Genomic DNA, 23,263 nt, shown 5'->3' with positions numbered 1-23,263 from the left:
TCCATGAAATGTGGTTTCCAGCCAGCTATTCCTCATATGTACATCATACATATATTTAGAACCTATGAGACGACCCGCCCCCTCCGCAAGCTAACAATGCCTTAGAATCAAATCTCACTATAGCTGTAAAGAGAAACAAAAGTAAAAAATTCTAAGTATTCAGGCAATTCATGATACCTTAAGATAAAACAGGCAGACATCATAATAATTTGAATATGATCAAAACAAAGTTCTATAAATGGAAGAGAGGGCTGTATGAGGGAGTAATAAGATAATGTTAGATTCGCAAAACATGTGCATAATTAATTACTCATTTTAAATTAGGTCCATATCCATTAGTTTGGCAACAAGGTGAAATAAAAGCATGCAACAATGCTTTCCTAACTTATTTTTCACTGACAAATCTGAGACATACCTTTCTAAGTGGGGTTTGTAGGTCTCATCTCTTGGATCATCTTTGAATGGTATTTCTTCTTCACTGATCAACATCTCTTCTTCCTCCTCTTCCTCCTCATCACTGCTAAAAAGAAGCAAATAGAGATTAGAAATTCCAGCTGTATGAATTATATCTGACTTGATTTTATTCAGTAATTTATTTAGAGGTAGCTGAAGATTTACAGTAAGTTATCTAGGATTTTCATTCTTATGGTATAGTTGGACTGCAATCTAGCTGCTTTATCCTAAAGAATAATAATTGGAACAAAAAATACATAAATCCTAGACATGCTATCACTTCATTAAATAAAGGCAAGGCAATGATGGCTCAGTGACACTAAGAGTTAAAAAACAACTGACAGGGCTTCCCTGGTGGTGCAATGGTTGGGAGTCCGCCTGCCGATGCGGGGCACGTGGGTTCGTGCCCTGGTCTGGGAGGATCCCACGTGCCGCGGAGCGGCTGGGCCCATGGGCCATGGCCGCTGGGCCTGTGCGTCCGGAGCCTGTGCTCTGTGGCGGGAGAGGCCACAGCAGTGAGACGCCCGCGTACCACAAAAAAAATAAAATAAAAACAAAACAAAACAAACAAACAAAATTGACAATTAATTCAAGTAGAAAACAACTTGAGTCATGTGATATGACTGACTGTGTTCTACGTCCCCAAGGGTTTAAATATGAAATATGAAAAGGATCTTACCTAATGCCACCTGGAGACTGATGTTCTTCTGCAACATCTAGATAAAGACAAAAACAAAACTTTACCTCTGTAGGTATAGATATTTTCTCTCTGCAGCCAAGAGACTCAAACCAAATTACTGCCTAGGGTAATTATACAAAAGGAGAATTATCTGCAAAATGTCAAAAAGGAATCCTTCCTATAACACCAAACTTACCCCTGAAAATTAAGCTGTTCTGGTAAATGTTCAACATTATGTTTAAAATCAACAGGCAACTGGTTATTAAATAACCATACTCTATATTCACTGTACCATAATCAAGCTGATCTGTATTTGGTTCTGACTTGCAGATGAGTTGCAATGAACCAGTCTTGGACCTAGAGCTTCGGGTGTTCTCTGTGTCACGATGCCGAGAGGCAGATGTCCTGCTACTGCTACGCCAGCCCCGGCTAGGCTTAGTTGCAGCAACGGAAACTTCCTGAGGGATGGTAGAACCTTCTTCCTCTTTCTCTTCCTTGGGATCTAAATGAAAACATACACCACTCTTTTAAAGTTTATAGTTAACCAATAACAATCTCTGTATATTACTATTATAAATAAATATAGTCAATGCAAAGATGATAAATTTCTCCCGGGGGGCGGGGGTGAGAAAAAAAACCCTCAGAAGTTTACTGATATAATAGAAACAACAAGATGAGAGGAAACTTTGATAAAACTTATCCTTATTGTCATCAGTCTAAAGAAAAAACTTTGTATGTTGCAAAGTAGTTATTTTACATTTATAGTATATTATATATATATACTAAAAAATAATGCTAAGAGAAATATACCTAAGATCTAACCTTTTGTTCCATATTTTAACCTTTAGATCTAAGACAGAAGAAACTAAATTGAGTGAGTGGTCCCAAAAAGATGACCAGATCTACTATAAGAAAGAAGCATACGTCTAGACGATTTAATAAACAATGCTTCAAATAAGTACTGAAGAGGAATTCCATAAAGAGGAAAATTCCATGGTAGGAATGCCTTCCCTTGATTCTATTCAATAATTTTACTTAGTATATTAAAAGTGAGCCTATATTAACCATGGAAGATCCTTTTAATAATCTCAGAATGGAAGTCCTTTCTAAGAATAGCACAGAATTTTAGGTCTTAAGACTGATACATCTGACTATATAAACAAAGTTTTCTGCATGGCAAATTCCTCTATAAGCAAAGTCTAACAGCCCAACAGAAAAATGGCAACTCAGTAAAAACATGGTTTTCAGACATATGAACAAACAAAAACAATGACAACAAAGCTCAATCCACTCATAACAAGAGAAACTCAAATGAAAATCATATTACTGTAGTATTGTTCCCCTAGCATACTGGCAATGATCCAAATGTTTGTATTGGCAAGGCTGTAGGAAAATAGGAACTCTTAATAGAGGTAACAGTGTGAACACCAGCAAAACCTTTCTATAAAGGACAATTTGGCAACATCTATCAAAACTGTAAGTACATATACCTTTTCATATTAATTTCAACTACCAGGAGTTTATCCTACAAAACTATAACCACACTTATAAAACCTATGCCCATAAAATGTCCAAATATTATATATATGTGTGTATACCCGTGGTATAAATAAATAAATCTATCTATTTATATCTATATATCACAACAACACTTCTGGACAGATTTCAAGAAATTGAGATAAATACTGGTCACCTTCCAGGGAAGGTCCAAAAGTACTTCCAGTAATTCCACCTCAAAGTATCTACCCTAGAAAAATAAACTGGCACAGGGAGGTTCACTATAACATATTTATAATAGCCAAAAGATGGAAACAACCTAACTCTCCATATTAAAGAGACACTGTTTATTACATAAACCATGGTATATCACCAAGATAGAATAAAATATATGGAGGTATCTGTAATGAATGACATGGAATTACTGGCAAAAATATTGTTAAATGGAAAAAATAAAACTTCATACACACACACACACACAGTATGGTAAATTTTTTTGCTTAACCTTTAAAAAATGATCTGAAAAACTATAGTTTCCTCTACTGTGGAACAAGGTGGTCACTGGGGGCTATTTCAGCTTTAACTACATTGTTTGAAAGTTTTATGAGAACATATTAAGGTAATGAAATAACATTCATTTGAAATGCAGATAGGAATATAGCAGTGGGAACTTTAAAAACAACAGATATAATTATTAAATCAGAAATGCGTTTCCTTTGATTTCCCTTTCACCATTAAAATGCCTTTCTTACCTTTCTACTATCTGAGCTACTTTAAGTATCAAAATAATAATAATAAAAAGTTTACAGCTGAAAATATCTTAAAGATTAACTAGTCTACGTACAATCCAATGAATTTTCCCCTTAAAGTAACTGGAATGCCAACAAAGACAACTTGTTCTAGATCACAAAGTTATCTAAGCAGACCTGGATTTAAAAATCCTGTCTTGAGACTAGTAATCAGGACTTTTACATGTAGGTGATGGCTGCTTTTAAGAAAATTTCTTCAAAGGGAGCAATTCAATACCCTCCATAAAGTACTGAACATTAAATAATGAAGAGAAAATTATTTCTTTTACCCAACCCAGCTATGCTAATTTGGACTTTAAACCTATTCCATAACTTCCTATACTCAATAAAGCTCTTTTATACTTCATGATGAAAGGACTGTATGCCCACATCTTCTCATACTGTGGATATTATCCACTGGACAAATAACAGCAATTTGATGAGAACTGCTTATCCTTATAAACCATAATAGCCTATTTTATTGAATAACATACCCATTCCGTAAAACTCTATAATTAAAAAAAAAAAAGCATTGTCAGAGAGTGACATCAGCAAAAATGTGCCTTGTCAGAAACACACACACACAACACACACCTGCCAGAATCAACTTTGTAAGAACTCTGGGATATAGTCATAGGTTTACAGCAACCAAGTAAACACTGAAGCAAGAAAAAAGTTAAACAAGCCATGTAAGGAAATCTCTGTCAAATCACACGTTGGGCACAAGCTTAACCAAACAGAGCCTTTAGAGAGACCACACAAGACAAAGAATATGATTTTTTAAAATATGCTCAAACAGCTAAAGGAAACCACTGACAAAGAACTAAAGGAAATCAGGAGAACGATGTCTCAACAAATAGAAAAGTGCCAACAAAAAGACAGTAATTATAAAAAGGAACGAAACAGAAATTCTAGGGCTGAAAAGTATAATATCTGAAATGAAAAACTGATTAAAGGGTTTCATTAAACAGCAGATTTGAGAAAGGAGGCAAATCAGCAAACTTTAAGATAGGTCAGAACTGAGAGCATCTAGTCCGAAGAATAGAAAGAAAAAAATGAAGAAAAATTAACAGAGACTAAGAGACCCTAGGCCCCCCTGTGGGGGACCATTAAGCAAATCAACATACAGAGTCCCAGAAGGAGAGCAGAGAATGGAGCAGAAAGAATACTTGGAGATATAAAGGACAAAAACGCCCCCAAATCTCAAAAAAGACACAAATCTACACAGAAAAGAAACTCAACATCCTACTTCCAAGTAATGTTACATCCACAGGTACTCAACATCTTTTGGGGGGAAACAAACTGATAGCAAGTGGCTCCATCAATATCAGACAAAACAGACTTCAAGTCAAAAAACTGTTATAAGAGTCAAAGAAGGACACTGTATATTAATAAGAGTCAATCAATCAAGAAGATATAAGAATTATAAACCTATACATACCTAATATATGAAGCAATAAATGACAGAATTGAAGGGAGAAATAGGTATTACTAAAATAATTTGGAAACTTCAATACCTTACTTTCAGTAATGAATAAAATAACTACTCAGAAATTCAAACAGGAAATAGAGGACCTGAGCAACACTATTAAAAAAAAATTAAACCTAACAGATATATAATACTTCACACAAAAACAACAGAATACACCATTTTCCCAAGTACACACAGAAGATTCTCCAGAGTAGACCATATATATTAAGCCACTCAAGAAATTTAAAAAGATTGAGGGACTTCCCTGACGCTGTGCTTCTACTGCAGGGGGCAAGGGTTTGATCTCCCGGGGAACTCCGCCTGCCATGGGGTGGGGCCAACCACGACCACCACAACCACAAAACAAAAGAACAACATATCATCAAACATGGGCTGCTGCAAAAGCAGTGTTCAGAGGGAAATTTACAGACATCAATGGCTACATTAAAATAGAAAAAAAAATCACATGTCTAATCAATAACCTAACTTCACACCTTAAAGAAAAAGGGGGCAGAAAAGAGCAAACCAACCCAAAGCTAGCAAAACGAAGGAAATAAAGAGTAGAGCAGAGATATCTAAGAAAATAGTAGACCAACAGAGAAAAATAAATGAAACCAAAAGTTAGTTCTTTGAAAAGATCAAGAAAATTGACAAACCTTTAGCTAGACGGAGGGGAAAACAAGAGGAGGCTCAAATTACCAAAAATCTGAACACACTTATAAGTGAAGACACTGAATTAGTAATCAGAAACCTCCCAGTGAAAGAAAAGGCCAGGAGGAACCACTTCTCAACTCATTCTGTAAGGTCAACATAACTCTGATACCAAAGCCAGACAAAGACATCACAAGAAAACTACAGACCAATATTCCTGCAAACCAAATCCAGCACATATTAGGACTATGCAGCACATTAAAACTACGATCAAGTGGGATGCATCCCAGGATTATGAGAGCGGTTCAACACACAAAAATCAACTGATGTAATATACATTAATAGAATGAAGGAAAAAAGAACCCACAGGATCATCTCCATTGATGCAGAAAAAGCATTTGACAAAATCAACAAAGTTTCAAGATAAGAATGCACTATAAACTAGGAATAGACTAGAACTTCCTCAACCCGATAAAAGGCATTTATCAAACCCCTAGAGCTAATAAACTCACTGGCAAAAGACTGAAAACTCTTTCCCTAATATCAGAAACAAAATAAGGATGCCCTTTCCCTCCACTTCCATTTAACACTGTACTGGAAGTTCCAGTCAGAGCATTAGGCAGGAGAAAAAAAGGCACATAAATAGGAAGAGGAAGTAAGATTCCTCTATTTGCAAATGAAACGACCTTATTTCTAATGAATCTGCAAAAAAAACCCACAAAAAACAAACTATTAAAGGTAATACACAAATTTAGCAAAGTTGTAGAATACAAGATGAACAGACAAAAATTACTTTAACTATACCAGCAATGAGCAATCCAAAAAGGGAGTTATGAAAATGATTCCATTTACAATTCAATCAAAAAGAAAAAAACTTCTTAAATATTGCTAAAATGGCAGTATTTCCCAAATAGATCTACAGATTGAATATAATCCCTATCAAAATCTCAGTTTCCTTTTCTGCAGAAGTTGAAAACGTGATCCTAAAATTCATACGAAAATGCAAGGCGCCTAGATTAGCCAAAACAATCTTAAAGGTGAATTGGAGGACTCACTTTGTCCAATCTCAAAACTTACTACGAAGCTACAGTAATCAATCAGTACTACCGTGTGGGACTGGCATAAGGATGGACATAAAGACCAATGGAACTGTACTGAGAGTCCAGATATAAACCCATACGTCTATGGTCAAATAATTTTTGACGTGGTTGCCAAGACCATTAATGGGGAAAGAATAGCTTCTTCAACAAATGGATATCCACATGCAAAGAATGAAGCTGGACCCTTACCTTATACTATACACAAAAATTAACTCAAAATGGATCAAAGACCTAATAGTAAGAGCTAACACTAAGTAACTCTTAGAAACAAAGAAAATCTACAGAATGGAAAAAAATATTTTCAGGTCATATATTTAGAGTCTAATATCCAGAATATAAAAAACTCTCAATTTAACAAGACAAACCATCCAATTAAAAAATGGGCAAAGGAGTTGAACAGTTATTTCTCCAAAGAAGATATACAAATGGCCAAAAGTCACACAAAAAGATGCTCAATATAAGTCATTAGTGAAATGCAAATCAAAACCACAATGAGATTACCACTTCATACACACTAGGATGGCTACAATAATAATTTTTAAAATGAGAAATAACAAGTGTAGAATGTGGAGAAATTGGAACTCTTGTACATTGCTGGTGGGAATGTAAAATGGTGCAGCCAGTGTGGAAAATATCTGGCAGTTCCTCAAAAATATAAACATAGAATTACCATACTACCTGGCAATTCCACTCCTGGGTATATACCCCCAAAGCTGAAAACAGATATTCGAACAAATACTTGTGCACGGATGTTCCTAACAGTACAATCCACAAATGTGGAAACAAGGGAGATGTCTGTCAAACAATGAATGGATAAACAAAATGCAGTATATCCATACAATGGAATGTTACTCACAAAAAAAGGAATGCAGTACCTTTGGGACTGATATATACACACTGCTATATTTAAAATAGATAACCAACAAGGACCTACTGTATAGCACAGGGAACTCTGCTCAACATTCTGTAATAACCTAAATGGGAAAAGAATTTGAAAAAGAACAGATACATGTATATGTATAACTGAATCACTTTGCTGTATGCCTGAAATTTAACACAACATTGTTAATAAACTATACTCCAATATACAAAAATAAAAAATAAAATAGATTGTTTTTAAAATTCATTTTAAAAAAAAGAATGAAGTACCAACAGGTAATAATCATGCTACAACACAGATGAACCTTGAAAATATTATATGCTATAGGACAAAAACCAGACACAAAAGTCACATATTGTACAATTCCATGTACATGAAATATTCAGAATAGAGGTAAATTCAGAGTAATGTTTTAAGGTAACTTAGGTAAAAACAAATTAATGTTCGTTAGAGGCTAGAAATGGGGGTGGGGTGGGAAATGACTACCTTTAATGGGTATAGGGTCTTCTTTGGTGGGGACAGAGGTGATGGCGGAACAACATTATAAATGTATTAAATGTCACTGAATTCTATGCTTTAAAATGGTTAATTTTGTTGCATGAATTTCACCTTAAAAAGAAAATACAAAGGGAAAAAAAGGAGCGCTTCAGGTTCTCAGAGTAGAAACTGACAACAGAGAGGATAGCCCACACATTAGGATAATCATGACAAGCTAGAAAAGAACCAAGTTCTGTCTGTGTGGTGCTTCAAAGACAATTTGTAGTTGTTTCTCATAATTTAAGTAGGTGACTTTGAAGGGCTCCTTAATACATAAGTGATAAGAAGAGAAAAGAGCCACAGTAGCCTGGGTGAAGGAAGACACCAGGCAAGCCACTGCAGGCACAGTGAATACAACCACGTTCTGGAAAGAGAAAGAAGGGACAAATCAAGAGTGGTTGATGCTATGAATTGAGATAAAAAGATACTGGTACTAATTAATGGCAGGAATGTTCCTCCCAATTCCTCTAGGTACCAAAAGATGAAACATAAATTTTCTCAATCCTAGAGCAACCAATAATCCTTTCAAAACAACCTAACATCAAATTCCAAAAGGTGATAGCCATTTCATCATGACAAAATACTTCAAGCCTTAACGTCTATCCTAACATGACCTGGTCCTTCCTTCAGATTGCCTCATTTTCCTAACTGAGGCTTAGAGAAATTAAATGACTTACCCAAGATTATAAAGCTAACATTGATTTGGGGTAAATAGGGAATAGTTGGTTGACAGGCTGGAAGAAACCAGAGTAAAAGTCTCATCTCTATTTATTTAAATATTTATATTTCTTCTGGGAAACTAACAAACCTTAAATACTTGTTAAGTGCCTAATATTTTTTCCCTTTTTCTAAACTTAGTCCTCATAATCCTGCCAAGTAATTATTATTTTTATAGATGAGGAAAGCAAGTAACTGACTTTCCCAAGCTCACATATTAAATCGTGGAGCTGAGACTTGAACTCAGGTATATCTAAGTCCAAAGTCTATATTCTTTCTACTATACCACACCTAATCACATAAAAGAGGAATGGGAACATGCCAGTCCAAGAGCTTAATTCAGATTTGGTTCATTTCCACCCAGCCTTAGGTTCAGAGCCAAAAGAGAAGCTCATTTATGTAAGATACTGACCTAAAAGACCATTAAGAATTACTTCAAGGAAGTGAATTCTTAATCTAAAACTGCATGTTTAGAACATTCACAGTATCACTACTCACAGTAGCTAGCTAAAAAGTGGATCAACTGATGAACAGAGAGATCAAATGGAGTATTTCCATACAAAGGCATGAAAATATTTATACATGCTACAACATGGATTAACCCCAAGAATCTTATGCTAAGTGAAAGAAGCCAGACTCAAAACAAAAAACCTCACATATTGTATGTACAAGTCTATATATAAGATGTCAGAAAAGGCAAATCTATATAGACTGAATTACACACTTAAAAATGTGTGAATTTTTAGGTATGTAAATTATGCCTCAATAAATATTAAATACGCACTGCAGCACTAGTCATAAAGGCCAATAACTGAAAACTACCCAAATGCCCATCAATAGTAAAATGGATAAATTGTGATACATTCCCCCACAATGGAACACTACATAGCAATGAAAATAAACAATCTATAACAAATACAGCATAGAGGAATGTCACATACAGTGAGCAAAAGAGGCCCTACAAAAAGAGAACATAATGTATTATTCCATTTATATAAAATTCAAAAACTTGCACAACTAGTTTGTGCTGTTCAGTCAGAATGGTGGTTACACGTAGGAGTGGTTGATCATGTTCTGTTTCTTGAGCTGGGTAATGGTTACATGGCTGGACTTGCCTTGTGAATATTCATGAAGCAGTACACTTCCAATAAGTGTACCTTTGTATATGTATGGTATGTCTTGAGCAGCCAATCAATCAGTAAATAAAATCACCTGTAATGGGGGGGACGACACACCTGAGAAGTATCAAATGTCCTTCAATCAAGTAATAGTTAAATAAACACAGAACATACATGTGTAGTAGTCATGGTTGGATGCCCACCAAGTATCTATTTGATCTCTTCCTCTCCCCTTAAAGAATCAAATCCACTATTAAAAAGAGGGTAAGCTAATGGTTTTGAAAGTGTAGTTTGCAACCTCCTATGGGTCCCCAATACCCTTTCAAGAAGTTTTCAAGGTCAAAATTCTTCACAAAAAAACCTGTTGGGATTTTGATTTGGATTATACTGCATTTATAGATCAACATGGGGAGAAATAACATCTTAACAACATTGAGTCTTCAAACTCATGAACAAGGCACATCACTCCATTTATTTAGGTTTTTAATTTCACTCAGCAATGTTTTATACTTTTCAGTGTATAGGTATACTTCACATCTTTTATCAGATTTATCCCTAAGTATTTTGTATTTTTGATACTACTGTAAAAGATATTTAAAAAATTTTGTAATTTCAATTTTTTGTTGCTAATACACAGAAATACAATTGATTTTTGTATGTTGATCTTATATCCTGTGGGGAGACTTCAAGAGGCCTTGCAGCTTTTGGACCACTGACTTGAGCCTACCATGACATGAAATGTCTGAACTGGAAGGCCACTGAGGAGAGGGACAACTGAGAAATAACAAATTTTTGTATCTTAAACCACTAAGTTTTTGAATGGTTTGTTATGCAACAATGCGTAAGAGTTCAGAGTCACAGTAAAGAAAATGGGTTTAGAAATTCTCAAAGAGGTAAAGTTACAAACAATCAGTCAGTAAGAAGGCAGGATGTAAGTTGCAAGTTCAGGATCAAAGAAGTAAGCCACATGCAAGGAAGCAGGCAGGCAAAAGACAGAACCTCAGTTACCTCTAAAGGAATTAACTGCACTGAAGCTAAAGGGGTATTTGCCTGGATGTAGTTAGATCAACCTGGCTAGTTTTAATTCAGAGAAGCTTGATCCTTCTTGGACTTAAAAGGTCAGGGGTCATTAAATCAGAGCTAATTTCTTTTTGTCAGATGTTCTCATCCACCCATGATCTCAGTGTGAGGATAATGTTATGCTTGCATGTAGAGATGGGTGTCTCTTCAGGGGGTTCAGATTCTTATATGCTGAGTGTAGGCTTGCCCACTCAGGACCTTAGGCTTCTGCTTCAGTTTTCTTCTACCAGGGCATTCTGTTGCAACTCTCAATTGGTTCTGGCAGGGAAAGGAATCTCAATATAAAAATCACTATTATATATAACAGAATAAACTGTGCTGAGATGGTTCTGATATGTTGAATCCTAATCAGCAAATTATTATAGTTATTTTTTTATATGTAAGGGACAGAAAGACTCATTTACCTGAGTGATGAAACATCCCATAACTGAAAGGAGCTGATAATCAAGGCTTTCTAAGCCTATGTCACAATCCACATTAACCATAAATGAGGTATGTCTGCACTTCAGGAAGAACCACAGGAGGTCTGGATGTTTGAATTAGAAAAATGGTTTAAAGGTTATGGGGCATTGCCAACATGGAACAAGATGTTGAGCTGATCATTCTCATACTGAGAGAAATAATATGGTTCCTGTTACCTTAAGATAAAGGGCTAGGAAGGAAATAGGATAGATAAAATGCCTATCTAAAGTACTGTCAGCCTCTTGAGACTTAAGCATTATAATAGTCACAACTTGAGTTTCGGAAACCTGATCGTACTACTCTGTGTATTTCGATAATTAGCTCTACTTTGTTTTCCATAAATAATTAGTAAAGTCCATTTTGAAATACTAGCCAATCTCAGCAATATTAAAAGAAGTCAGGGAAAGCGAGTCCTTTTAAAAAAAACTTATATTTAAGCCAACTTTAGAAGAGTATCATTAATACGTGAAGGAGAGTCTTTTAGCTAAACCTGACAGCATATCTGAGGGTTAAGAATGGAAGTATACATGCCTTTTTTTACTTAGAGATTTTTCTTCCAGAGTTCTTTTCTATTCAAAACTTATAGTACTTTTTTTTCACTAGGAAACCAGGTTATCAACAAAGAAACTCAAAATGTTTCAAGAAAGAATTGTGAAGACAATGTTCTGTACATCCTTTGCACAGAAACTCAAATGGTAAAAATTAAGTTAGATTTTTCTCGTTAGAGTGGGAAAAAAAAGGTGGGAATTCCTGTTCTATACATTAAAGGATGACACAAATATTGTTTAAAAATACTGGAAATTAGACGATAAGAAATAATCAAAGGTATTCCAACTCAGGAAAACAGAAACACTCTGATGAAATTAAAGCTATGAAAGTTATTAACTAGATAAGGCAAATAGTCAAAACTTTAAACAATCTAAGTAAATTCATAGATCTGCTATGAACTCATTTGGTGATTCTGTCTAGGCAATCTTTTCCAAACATCACTACTCTGTAACAGGAAGAGTAACTAAAAACAGTAAAATGATTTTGAATAAAAGATGAGACCCAAACTTTTATACAATCAAATTTTCAAGCACCCAGGATTCCAAACTGTTTCCCATAAGCTCTAATTTCATGAACTATTCTTTAAAGGGAGGAAAAAAAAAGGAGGGGGTGTCTTATAGGTAATTGCTGCATATTTTGGTATTTACATTGCATAGTACCCTAAATCAAAGTCTCTGAGAAGTCCTGCAATAGATAACTTTGATGACTCAAACGCTGCCCACATTTATTTGACTCTGTAATATTTGTTATTATTCCATGAAACTCTTGAAATATTTAATAAAGATTAAGATACTACTGTCTCCTTTTTTACGATTTATCTTGGGCAATTCTGGTTGGAGGTTTGAAAAGTGAAAGAAATTAAAATTAGCAGATAAAGTAACACTGGGATTATTAATAATTACATTTTAGTAATTCCTTTACTTCATTACTTTTCTTCATTCCTTTACCTTTCTTCATTCCTTTACTTTATTACCTTAAGGATAACACTGGTTCAAAACAGACCAGAATGAGAACATAAAGCCAAGTTAAGAAGGTATTAGCCAGGCTCCATCCCTCAGAATTTCTGCTAACATTCTTGGAAGCTCCACAACGATGATGATAATCTCCGGCAGTGGTAAACCAAGCTTTCATGTTTTGAGCGATCACTTGTTGAATGAATTAATAAACATTATTCGCAAAGCAACTTTCCATTCTTTTACATATGCCCATCAGGGTTAAATAAATGTAGTAGGAACAGGGACCTATACTAATATGTTTCTTTACTATTATTTCAGCTTGAAAAATGAACATGGCACTTTGCAATTTAATAATTTAGAAACAACAGCAAGCTGTTTTTTTGTGTGTACCAAGTCATTTATTCTAACATGTCCAAAGTTCTTATCTTTAGTTAAAGGACAGTACATAATTTCAAGTTGTTTGGAGTAAATAAGAGTAAAAACAATCCTGAAAACATCTTTTCAATGTTAAGAAAACAAAAAGATAGCTGTACCTTTAGAAAATCAACCTCCATTTCTTTATTCACTGATCTAGTTGTATAAGATATACTTATGTACTTATATATACTGTTCAGAGTTGAACAGCTACTGTAACAAGTAAACTAATGCAGACTGAGATGGGGGTTGGAGAGTATTTCTTTGAAATTTTACAAACTTAACAACAGCTACCTTTTACTGAGTCCTTACTGGATTCAGTGTACTGGATTATTTGCAATAAAAGGAAGAACTTGAATTCAAACCCTGAGCTCTAACTCTAGATCCAGAGCATTTAACTAGCGGATTAAAGTGGGATTGATTGAGACTGAATTAACCACAATGCAGTTTTAATCTCTCAACTGCAAAACTGTACATAACATGCCAACCTATGGTTTAAGAAACTGACACAAACAGTGATTAATTTATCTCCAGCAGGGTTCAAAATTTCCACCGCATTCCGTGAGCTCACCTCAAGACAACCCAAAATAATTTCTTTAGACATAGACTTTAGACACAGGAGGTAATTTTAGCTCTGATAAAGGCAGGTTGCGGTTTTCGTTTTTTGTCTTAATAGAAACTGCTCTGGTACTTAACTGCCACCTGTCTCTGCATTTCCCCCTCATCCTAAAATTTCCAAAATAATCTCTGAGTAAGGAACACAAGACTTTCCATTCTTGGCAGACATATTCTAATTTCCAAGTATCAACAGCAACAAAATCCAAAACTTGCTAAACAAATAGTCATGCAAAACTTTCTACACAAAAAACTTGCCTAGTACAAAATACTTATGCCTGGTATACTATGCAATATTAGCCTTAGATTCTAAAATTCAGAGAAAAAAGAACCCTGGTCACTGGCGTCTAATTATTTACAAAGCAGCCACCAATTCAAGTTACTGGTTCCTAACCACACTGTCATTCTTCTCAATGGCATAAATTCAGGTTTTACACTTGCCTTATACATATTTGCAAAGCATTCTTTGTAAGAGAAAAGTCTACAGTAAGAATAATAAGTATTTATGTTATATATATACATAATGAATTAACTGATCAATCCTTTAGGATTAGACCAAGATCAGACACTGTAAATGAAATATGCTTAAAAGTATCTTTGTTCCAGTTTTAAGAAGGACGCTGTGTATCTGAATGCAGCATCAAGGAACACAGCCAATAACTAGGGAAAAAAAATGTAATAAATGAGCAACTGGCCCAACATGACAGGGGCAATTTTAATAACCCAATTTGCAAAGCCAGAATAGTCTTTTTAAAAAAGCATTTAAAAGGATAAAGTGAACATCAGCTTCCCTTCATAATCCAGATAAGCAGAAGAATACATTTAATACATATATTTGGTTTGCTATTTGAAAGACCTAATGACCCGATTTAATTATTCACCAGGCTAAAATCTTAGAAAACTTTTCTCTCCACATTCTTCACACTGCATTTATAACATGAGTCGCTACAAGCATCAACAGTTTGTCTATACTTTACTCTCTATACTCTGTATATATACAGTCTATATATACTCTGTCTATATCATTCCACTCTGTTACTTTACTGAAAAACCAAATAGCTTTAAAAATTGCAATAAAGTGACATCAAATAATCTGACTTCCCATTATTAGGTTTCTAAATAATGCCAAAATGTTCCACTTGCCCAAACCTGCTGTTAACTTAAATAGGTTCTATCTACTCCAGTAATTCTTTACTAAATAAAAGTCACTTTTAAATAGGAACAATTTGAATAATTAGGCTGAAGCTCATTCTAATTTTTATCAGATTATAAAGCAGTCATATAATGTACATGAGGTAAGAATGACTCAGTCTTACCTTTGTCAGATGATACTTTTTCTATGCATCTGAAAGAAATGAGAATCAAATATTAAATGAATAATCTTGCACACTTTCTTAAAACACAAATATTTACCTCTTTCAGGTTCATCTCCAGAGTGATGCAGAAAACATCTAGAGTAGTATTGTCCAACAGAACTTCCTGGAGTGATGACAATATTCTACATCTGCACTGTCCAGTACCATAGTCGCCATGTGGCTACTGAGTGCCTAAAATAGCTATGTAACTGAGGAACTGAATTTTCAGTTCTGATTAACGTAAATTTAAATAGCCACAAGTAGCTATCATATTTGACAGCACACAGCTAGAGTATCATTCAAAAGTTGTTTTTAATTGTAAAAACATGTGAATACAAAGAAAATATTGCTAATTTTGTTGTATTAAATGGTCATAAGAGAAAAATGTCCTTATTCTACACAAATGCAGTAACTTGGGGTGAAATGAAATAATGTTTGAGATTTCCTCTAAAACACTTCTACCGAAAGAAAAAGAGGGGGAAGGGGGGATAAAGGTAGCAAGCATGGCAAAATCTCAATTGTTAAATTTAGGTGATAAATACTGCGGTTTCATTATACTAATTCTCTACTTTGTGTTTATTTGACAATTTTCAAAATAAAAATTTAATGAACCTAAAAGAAAACCCTAAAATTATTCATTTGTTAAATCCAAGTCAAAATCTATTTCTAAAAAGGCAACAGACTGGACCTCAGAAATAAATGTAACTTGCACTTTACAAATTAAACAGGAACAGTAAAGAGGCTAATGTGTAATAAACTACTGGCTAAAAAAAAGTCATCCCCATGTTTTTAATTCAGGAAAATTTCTATCACACATAACTGTTGAGTACGGTATAGTGAATCCCCTCACAGCCATTACCCACATTCAAAGTTGACATGTCTTGGATCTTTACCATAAAGATGCCACACAGCATCTCTGAGCAGTACAAAGTTTTCTCTTTTTCTCTGAAAGCAAACCTAACACAAATGAAGACTCTTATGTTACAAAAGAATATCTAAGCAAATACAGAAGCCATAGCATAATATAAATATTCTGTTCTCTTTAGAAAGACTAAATATCATTTTCTCATGCCCTTTAAAAAAGCTTGGTATAATAATTTAAAATTATGTTATTAATGTCCCAATTAACAACTAACACAAGAATACTGCTAATCATGGTAACTCTAAATGAAAAGTACAGAAACTATTGTTAGAACTTGAAACACTATACAATTAATGTCCTGAAAACCTTCTGGAACGCACTGATTACTGTTAAGAGGAAAACTCAGGATTTCAGGCTTAAATACAATTGAAGCCTTCTCCAAAGAGTCATAAAAGTTTTTCCAATTCACAATATTACTGCCTCTTCATTGTCACTATTATGACCATTGCCTTTTCCTTACAAAAGCAGCAAGAAGGTATCATGCAAAGGTTTACTACCATTTTACTTTCAGCAAGAAAATAAACCCAAAAGGAACTCCATATACCAGAAAACAGCAGTATTTGTTTCCTTCATTTGTAACCCATCTGAGCCTGTAGGTTTACCTTTAGTAATATTCAGTTTTAGCCTATATTCCCTGTGGTGAGGAAAGAACACCTTTCCTCAACAGCTAAATGAGAAATTAAAAAAAAAAAAGTATTTAAGTGTTAAATTCTGAAATGCATCAGATAACTAAAGGACTTATTATCACATGGGAGAAAGAAAATAAGCCTTTTGCATTTAAAGTAGCCTTATTTTAACAATTCTATTGTTTCCATATTAGCAGAAAGCAAGAATGTTTGAACTTATGAATCAGAAATAAGCTGGAGTGTGTGGGTGTGTATATATATATAAATTCCCATATACATACATACATATATATATATATATATATACACACACACACATACATTTCTAAGCTAGGTGAGTAAACATCTGTATTTGAAACATAAGAATATTAACTCTGGGCTTTATTGGCTAAACTACAGCAAATGAAAAGGCTAATTCTTAGTACTGATAAATAATCTTTCTTCAAATTTGGTTTATCTTTCCTTACTATTAGCCTTTAAGTTTTAATCTATAATGATTATAGATTTAACTTCATGCCTTTTTCTTGAGCACGTTCACTGAAAAATTCTTTATTTCCCTTCACAAAGAGTCCCTACTCTTTTCATTAATTTCTGAACATTTCAACAGAAATAGAAAAGTTGTTAAAAGCTTAGGAAAGTTTCTAAAAATGATAATTGTCATCTAACTATAAAGCTCATTTCACAAATCATAAATTATCAACTAAAGATGAAGCATATTTAAGGAGATTAAGTGACTTGCCCAAGGTCACTTAGTAAGCAGTAGAAAGCAATGTTTTTTCCTCTGTTATTTTGCCTTGTAAGAGGAAAAGAGGTTACAATCAATCCAAGTCTCTGTATTTACTGACATTATTAAGCTACTGTACACTTTGCTGTCTCTTCTATCAAGAGAAACAAATGCAGGGTAAACAACTGATGACTGGGAATTTATTGTGGGGGAAATGTTATTTAGAAAGTAGAGCTGAATCAAGGTGAGAAGGCACTTGACCAGGGTTCAGTAAATTGATACTCAGTAATCAGTAAACAGCTGATTACTGGGAATTTATTGGGGGAAATGTTATTTGGAAAGTAGGGCTGAATCAAGGTGAGAAGGCACTAGACCAGGGTTCAGTAAACTGAAATGTCTTCAAGGATTGTTTCTCACTTAATTAGTTTTAAAATTTATTTTATCATTCTGAAAACCTGTAAACCATGCACACATTTAACAAACCTCCATTAATCAATGCATCTTCCTCCTTCACTGCAAAGTCCTTGAGGATAAAGTCCATGTCTCATTTTCCTTTATAAACCCTGGGTCAACACAGTACCAGGACCAGTTACTGCTCAATCAAGGTTTGAGCTGAAATGCTTTAGTTCTTTGATTTCCAGGGCATGCAGTAAATTGAAAATGTGTAACAAAAAAATTATTACAATGAAAATGTACTGTACCAATCCAATCAAAACTGGATAATTTAATATACATATATATATATAAGTAAAAGAGTTCTAAGACTAAGCAAAGGTAAAAGAACAGTACTATCTTTTATGATACTGGATGAGAGAGAAAGGGACTTTAAGAATTAAGACTATTCTTCCCTCCCCCCCAAGGAATATTGTGGAGAAAAAAACTGAAGGGGTTTAATTAAGTCATCTTCATCCAAGTTCAACTACTGTTAACATTTATAATGTGGAAATAAAAAAACTCATTAGTACTTTTTTGCCTAGAGTTAGGGAACGTAATAAACCATGACAGCCGGTAAAACTACCACTCTAGGTATAATTATCTTAAGAGGTCATTTCTATAAGTAAAACTGGTGGATCAGTGGGAGGGAAATGTGGCAAGGAGATAGAGGTATATTTAACTTTCAAATGGGTAGGTGAAATTAGAAGGGAATTTTTTAAAAAATATATTAAGTTATTAACCTTCCTGTGTATGGTAATAGAAAAATAATTAAAAATCCAATTTCACAGAATTTACATGAAAAAGACCACTACACACTAGTTTTACTTCTACCAAAGACATCACTGCTCAAAACAGTAACTTTTAGTAAATATTTCCTACATATCATGCTTTGTGTTAAGTGTTTCACATGGTGTACTTAAGTCTCACAAACACATCTCACAGAGATTAACATTATCTCCTACAGATAATAAAATTGAGGCATGAGCAGTTTAATTTTTCCAAGGAATTTATATCCAAATAAGGCTAATGATATATCTCTTCAAATTTATGAGATTAAATACAGAAGCTTAAATTTTTTGTGACCATGAAATTCATTTACAGCAATTAGAATCCTAGTTGCAGCTGAACCATTTGTAAGTACATATTTTTTTTGTCCACAGAAATTTAGTTTATACAATTCTCTAAATTATGTTAGTTTAAATAACATTCAATAATTTGAAAGCACATATAATACACAATATACCTTTGAATTTTATTTCTCTTTCTCAGAGTCTTTTAAGACAAGAATGCCAAGGTCACAGACTTCACTCTTAATTTCAGAATAGGAGTGTTTTAAATCTATCGGGTCTGTACAAGCAAAATATTGCCATGCTCTCTGCTGGGGAGGTAGGGTGGTGGTGGAGGTCGGGGGGGCATTTAAAACTGATTTCTCCCCCCACCTTCAACTTTCCCTGCTTTTACTAATTTTTTTCACTTGAAAGTCCAAAGACACAAATGTCTTCAGTAACGAATTCAATGGCTAATGTGATTAATTTCTAGAATTTACAAACACGTATGCTTCAGTATTTTCAGCATAAAAACATTTTCATAAACAACTTAAAATAAAATGTTTATATTTCTGGTCATCTTAGTTTCTCTATGATCTCTAGGTAATAAAGAAATTACTTTCAGATTATTCTAATTTTAAGGACGAAGTTCCTACAGTAAAACATATGCAAAAACAAACACATAAGCTACTTGTTGGAAAAAAACCCCGCATCTCCTCTTGTTACATGAAAGATTCTACACTTAAAATTGGCAAGCCACGTTCTACCCGACAACTAAGTCCCAGGTTTTTAAAACGAGTGAAAAGTGATGTGAAAATTCAGTAGAGTGAAAAAACCTACATAACGATACTAGTACAACTGGCTCTTGAGCTAATTAATGGGACGGCGGGGTGAGGGGGACGACACAATTTTGAAGGCTAAGATCTAAGCTCATGCTGTAGATTTCCTAATGGGGATGTGATGTAATACTGGAGAGCCGCCCTAAGCGGGAAAGGGATAGGCTGACAAAGGGAGCGCAGATGCCAGAGTGCGGGAGAAGCCTGAGGCGGCAGGGAAGAGGTGGGTCACTAAGGAGCAGAAGAAGTGTATCCTACAAAGGACGCCTTCAGGGAGTGGAGAAGTGGCCGGACAGACAGGCAAGGGGGGGCGGAGGAAGCCAGAGAGGAGTGATAAGACCGCCAGGGAAGCGGCGTGACATCTGCCATGCGAGCCGGCAGGGGGCAGAGCAAGCAGGATGTCACGTGGAGTGATCGCTACGGGAGCCGAGAGGGTTGCGTGCGGGTAGAGGGGGGTCTTTCCCACCGCCTGAAAGACTGCGTTACTCACAGGAGTCGCGGACTCTTCTTGCCCTGAGCTGGAGACGGGGGCTTCGCGGCCTGGGACTGCTGCCCTGGGGCGTCGGGAGGCCTGGCGCTGGGGCTGCTCCTCCGCCGGCGGGGATACTCGGCCTTCCTCCGGCGGGACACAGCGGCGGCGGCGGCCGCAGCGGCCCGGCCCCGGTCCCGACCTCCCCTCAGCACGCGGCTGCTAGTGGTCCCCCCAGGGGCCGCCGCCGCCGCTTCAGGGGGCTGTTGTTGGGGCTCCTCCGGAGCCGCCTTGGCCGCCGCCGCCTCTCCCCCTTCCTGGTCCTGCTGCTCCGGGGGTCTCGGCTCTTCCGTCTCCCCCGGCATCGGGACTCGTCCGCCCCCCACCCCCTAGTCCCAGGCGGCGGAGGCGGAGGCGGCGGCGGCCGCGGCGCTGCTCCCCCCGCCCCCCGGAGCGACCGGCTCACTCTCACTCGGCGCTCCTCGTTCCCCCCCTCCCCTCCGCCCGGCTCCGAGGGCGCCCCCCCCACCCCCTGCCACTCAAGGCCTCCTACCGCAGGCGGCGCGCGCGCGCCCGCCGCAGACGCTCAGCGGACCAATCGGAGAGGAGGAACGGCTTCTTCGCCCCGCCCCCCGCGGTCTCTCACGTAGCGGCGTACCGGTTCCCTCCCCCACCCCTCCCTTCAACCAATCAGGAAACGGCTCCAAGGGAGCGCGCGAGGTTTTCTTCCCCGCGCACCCGTTCTCACCGTTAAACGGCTGCGTCTCGCGACAATGCCAAAGTGACCTTTCTCCCCCACCTCCGGAGCTCAACGCGCGCTAAGGGCAGTGGGAGGGGCAGGTCTCGCGAGGAGGTTGGTGGGAAAAAAACGCACCTCTTTCCCCGCCTCGCGCGCACCCTGGAATGGCTGCGCGCGCACCTGCCTCCCTAAGGAGCCGCTAATGCCACAAGGGCTTTTTCTATCCTTCTTTCTTAAGCCGCGGAAGTAGCCTCGGCGTTCGTCTGCCCCCACCCCGATCCCACTTTCCTGTCTGTAGCCTTTCTGTCCCCAGCGCCGCCAGGTCTTGCGGGGAGAAGGGGGAAATTTTTTTGAGCTGTCGCTTCTCCTTTAAGAAAAAAAGCCCCGTCGGCTGCCGGATGAAAGTCTCTGAAAAAATGGCGGCGGTAGGACAGAGGCGGGGTCGTGAGGGCAAGGAGGACCCGCCTTTTGGCGCATGAGCATGGTTAACTTGCCCAGGGGCATCCTGGGAAATGAAGTTCAACTTATCCTACACCTTAGGAAAAAAGATAAGAAGCCAGAGGCGGAGGATGCTGGGAGTGTTTGACTGATGCGCGATGGGAAAGGTAGTTTACTCTTTCCGCGTTTCGATTTTACTCTTCCGGGGAGGCAGTGTTAGGCCTCAACGCCTGCGCAGATCTGGCCACAATTGTGAGGCCAGTAGCTGGTGGGATTTGCCTGGCAGGGTTTCCGTAGTTTCGTACTTGGTGTTGGCGAACCATTTGTAGGGTGGACACGTAGTAGCCCTCATCTTTGTCTGGTTAGGTGGCACTTCATTTGGGACCGGTTAGCGTTTGTATCTGCAATATTCGTCTTCTGTGTCTGACCCACTAACCTGTGAGCGTTTGGAGGTCAGGGATTGAATCTGGTTCCGTTGGATCCTAGGGGGGCTAGCACAATTCCTACCACTCATTTGATTCTTAATAAAAGTTTGTAGAAATAATTGTAGAATTGCTTTTTTACTAGATGTTGTCGGGGCCAAGGAACTGGTATCGGCTGCTTAACTTGGCTGTGGTCCCTGGGCTGGAAGGAAGGGAGGTGAAGGGTTGTTAGCGTGACCTACCCGGGAAACTGCAGGCCTCCCTCACACTCCCCACCCTGAAACCATCTGCTTCTGCGGTTTTTAAATGTTTCTGCTGCACAGGAAGCATGGTCAGAATAGCAGCTTTGTCAGAAATTACTTTTCTCTCAGCTAGCATGTGAAACTAAATTGCCCTAACGCATCAAATGGGGGTTTCCGTTTGCTTATCTCCAAGTTGCATTTGGTGATGGCGGTGAGCTTTTTGCGTTGCTTTCTTTTTTCCTTTCATCCATTATAATCCAGGAGTGATTTTCAGGAACAGTTCTTACCCCTGGAAACTAAAGCATCCGGGGTTAAAAATCTCCAACGTAAGTGAATGGAAACAAGATCTCGGAATCCAGTTCTAAATTTCACATTAATCATTTAGTTAAACTGCAGATGGAGTCCAATATCTGCAAGACAAATGCTGAAGAGCATTTTTCCTTCCAGTATTTTGGCTCAGTTACCACTTCAGATTGGGCAAAAGTTCATATTCTCTGTTGAGTGTTTTGCACTTTCATGCGGGTAATGGCATTTCAGTTGTAAAAACTGTTTAGCATAGTGTGGATGGGAATTTTTCAAAACTGTGTTTGCAGTGAGCAGACTTTTAGAATGGCACTGACATCCAATGGCTGCTCAAAGTAATGCAGAGGTGGGATCTCCTTTACATTAAAAAAATTTTTTTTAAGTCTTAGAGTCGCAATGGAATGGAGAATGAATGATTCCTTTAGATTAACCTTAAAAAGACCACTGTGTTGTAGAGGAAAGATTACAGGCTTTGAAGTTAAATCTGGTATAGTAAGTAGCAAAGCCACCTACTAATTATATTATCTTTAGCAAGTTCCTATTCCTTGTATCTATTTCACCACTGGTAAAAATGGGGATAATATCTATTTCACAGGACCGTAATTTTAGTTCTTTATGTACTGCCTTCTCATAGTAGGCCTTTTGTAATTGTTTTATTTTATTCAAGGTGAATAAAATCACAGTGGTTAAAAAAAAAGTGAAAGTTAACCTAAGTGTCACTTTTTAGAGAAACTAAGAC

General features: G+C 37.0%; 2 protein-coding genes across 12 annotated transcripts in view; one reads left to right on the top strand and one right to left on the bottom strand.

Annotated features, from left to right (window-relative positions):
* ZFP91 (ZFP91 zinc finger protein, atypical E3 ubiquitin ligase) overlaps positions 1–20,867 on the bottom strand; it is a 30,934-nt gene extending 10,067 nt beyond the window's left edge. Inside the window, exons 1-5 of one of the 2 annotated variants that reach the window (XM_059070476.2) lie at positions 20,402–20,867; positions 15,284–15,312; positions 1,425–1,634; positions 1,133–1,169; positions 416–517 (exon numbers count right to left, since the gene is read on the bottom strand). In XM_059070476.2, the coding sequence (XP_058926459.1) occupies positions 416–517; positions 1,133–1,169; positions 1,425–1,634; positions 15,284–15,312; positions 20,402–20,745 (722 nt within the window). In that variant the 5' untranslated portion in view covers positions 20,746–20,867. Of the gene's footprint in view, positions 1–415; positions 521–1,132; positions 1,170–1,424; positions 1,635–15,283; positions 15,313–20,401 lie in introns of both variants that reach the window. The other variant, XM_059070475.2, reaches the window with a different exon arrangement.
* Positions 20,053–23,263, top strand: part of LPXN (leupaxin) — a 38,929-nt gene continuing 35,718 nt past the window's right edge. Inside the window, exons 1-2 of one of the 10 annotated variants that reach the window (XM_067037295.1) lie at positions 20,100–20,160; positions 22,483–22,547. Coding sequence is in view for 3 of the 10 variants with exons in the window: in XM_059070495.2 (XP_058926478.1) it covers positions 20,095–20,134 (40 nt within the window). In the remaining 7 variants the exon portion in view is untranslated. Of the gene's footprint in view, positions 20,161–20,403; positions 21,725–22,482; positions 22,548–23,263 lie in introns of those variants that run through there. The other 9 variants (XM_059070495.2, XM_067037300.1, XM_067037291.1 and 6 more) reach the window with 9 other exon arrangements.

The sequence above is a fragment of the Kogia breviceps genome, chromosome 7 (genome assembly GCF_026419965.1).
Source record: "Kogia breviceps isolate mKogBre1 chromosome 7, mKogBre1 haplotype 1, whole genome shotgun sequence".
Lineage (NCBI taxonomy): Eukaryota > Metazoa > Chordata > Mammalia > Artiodactyla > Physeteridae > Kogia > Kogia breviceps.
This window is presented reverse-complemented; position numbering and strand designations above follow the sequence as displayed.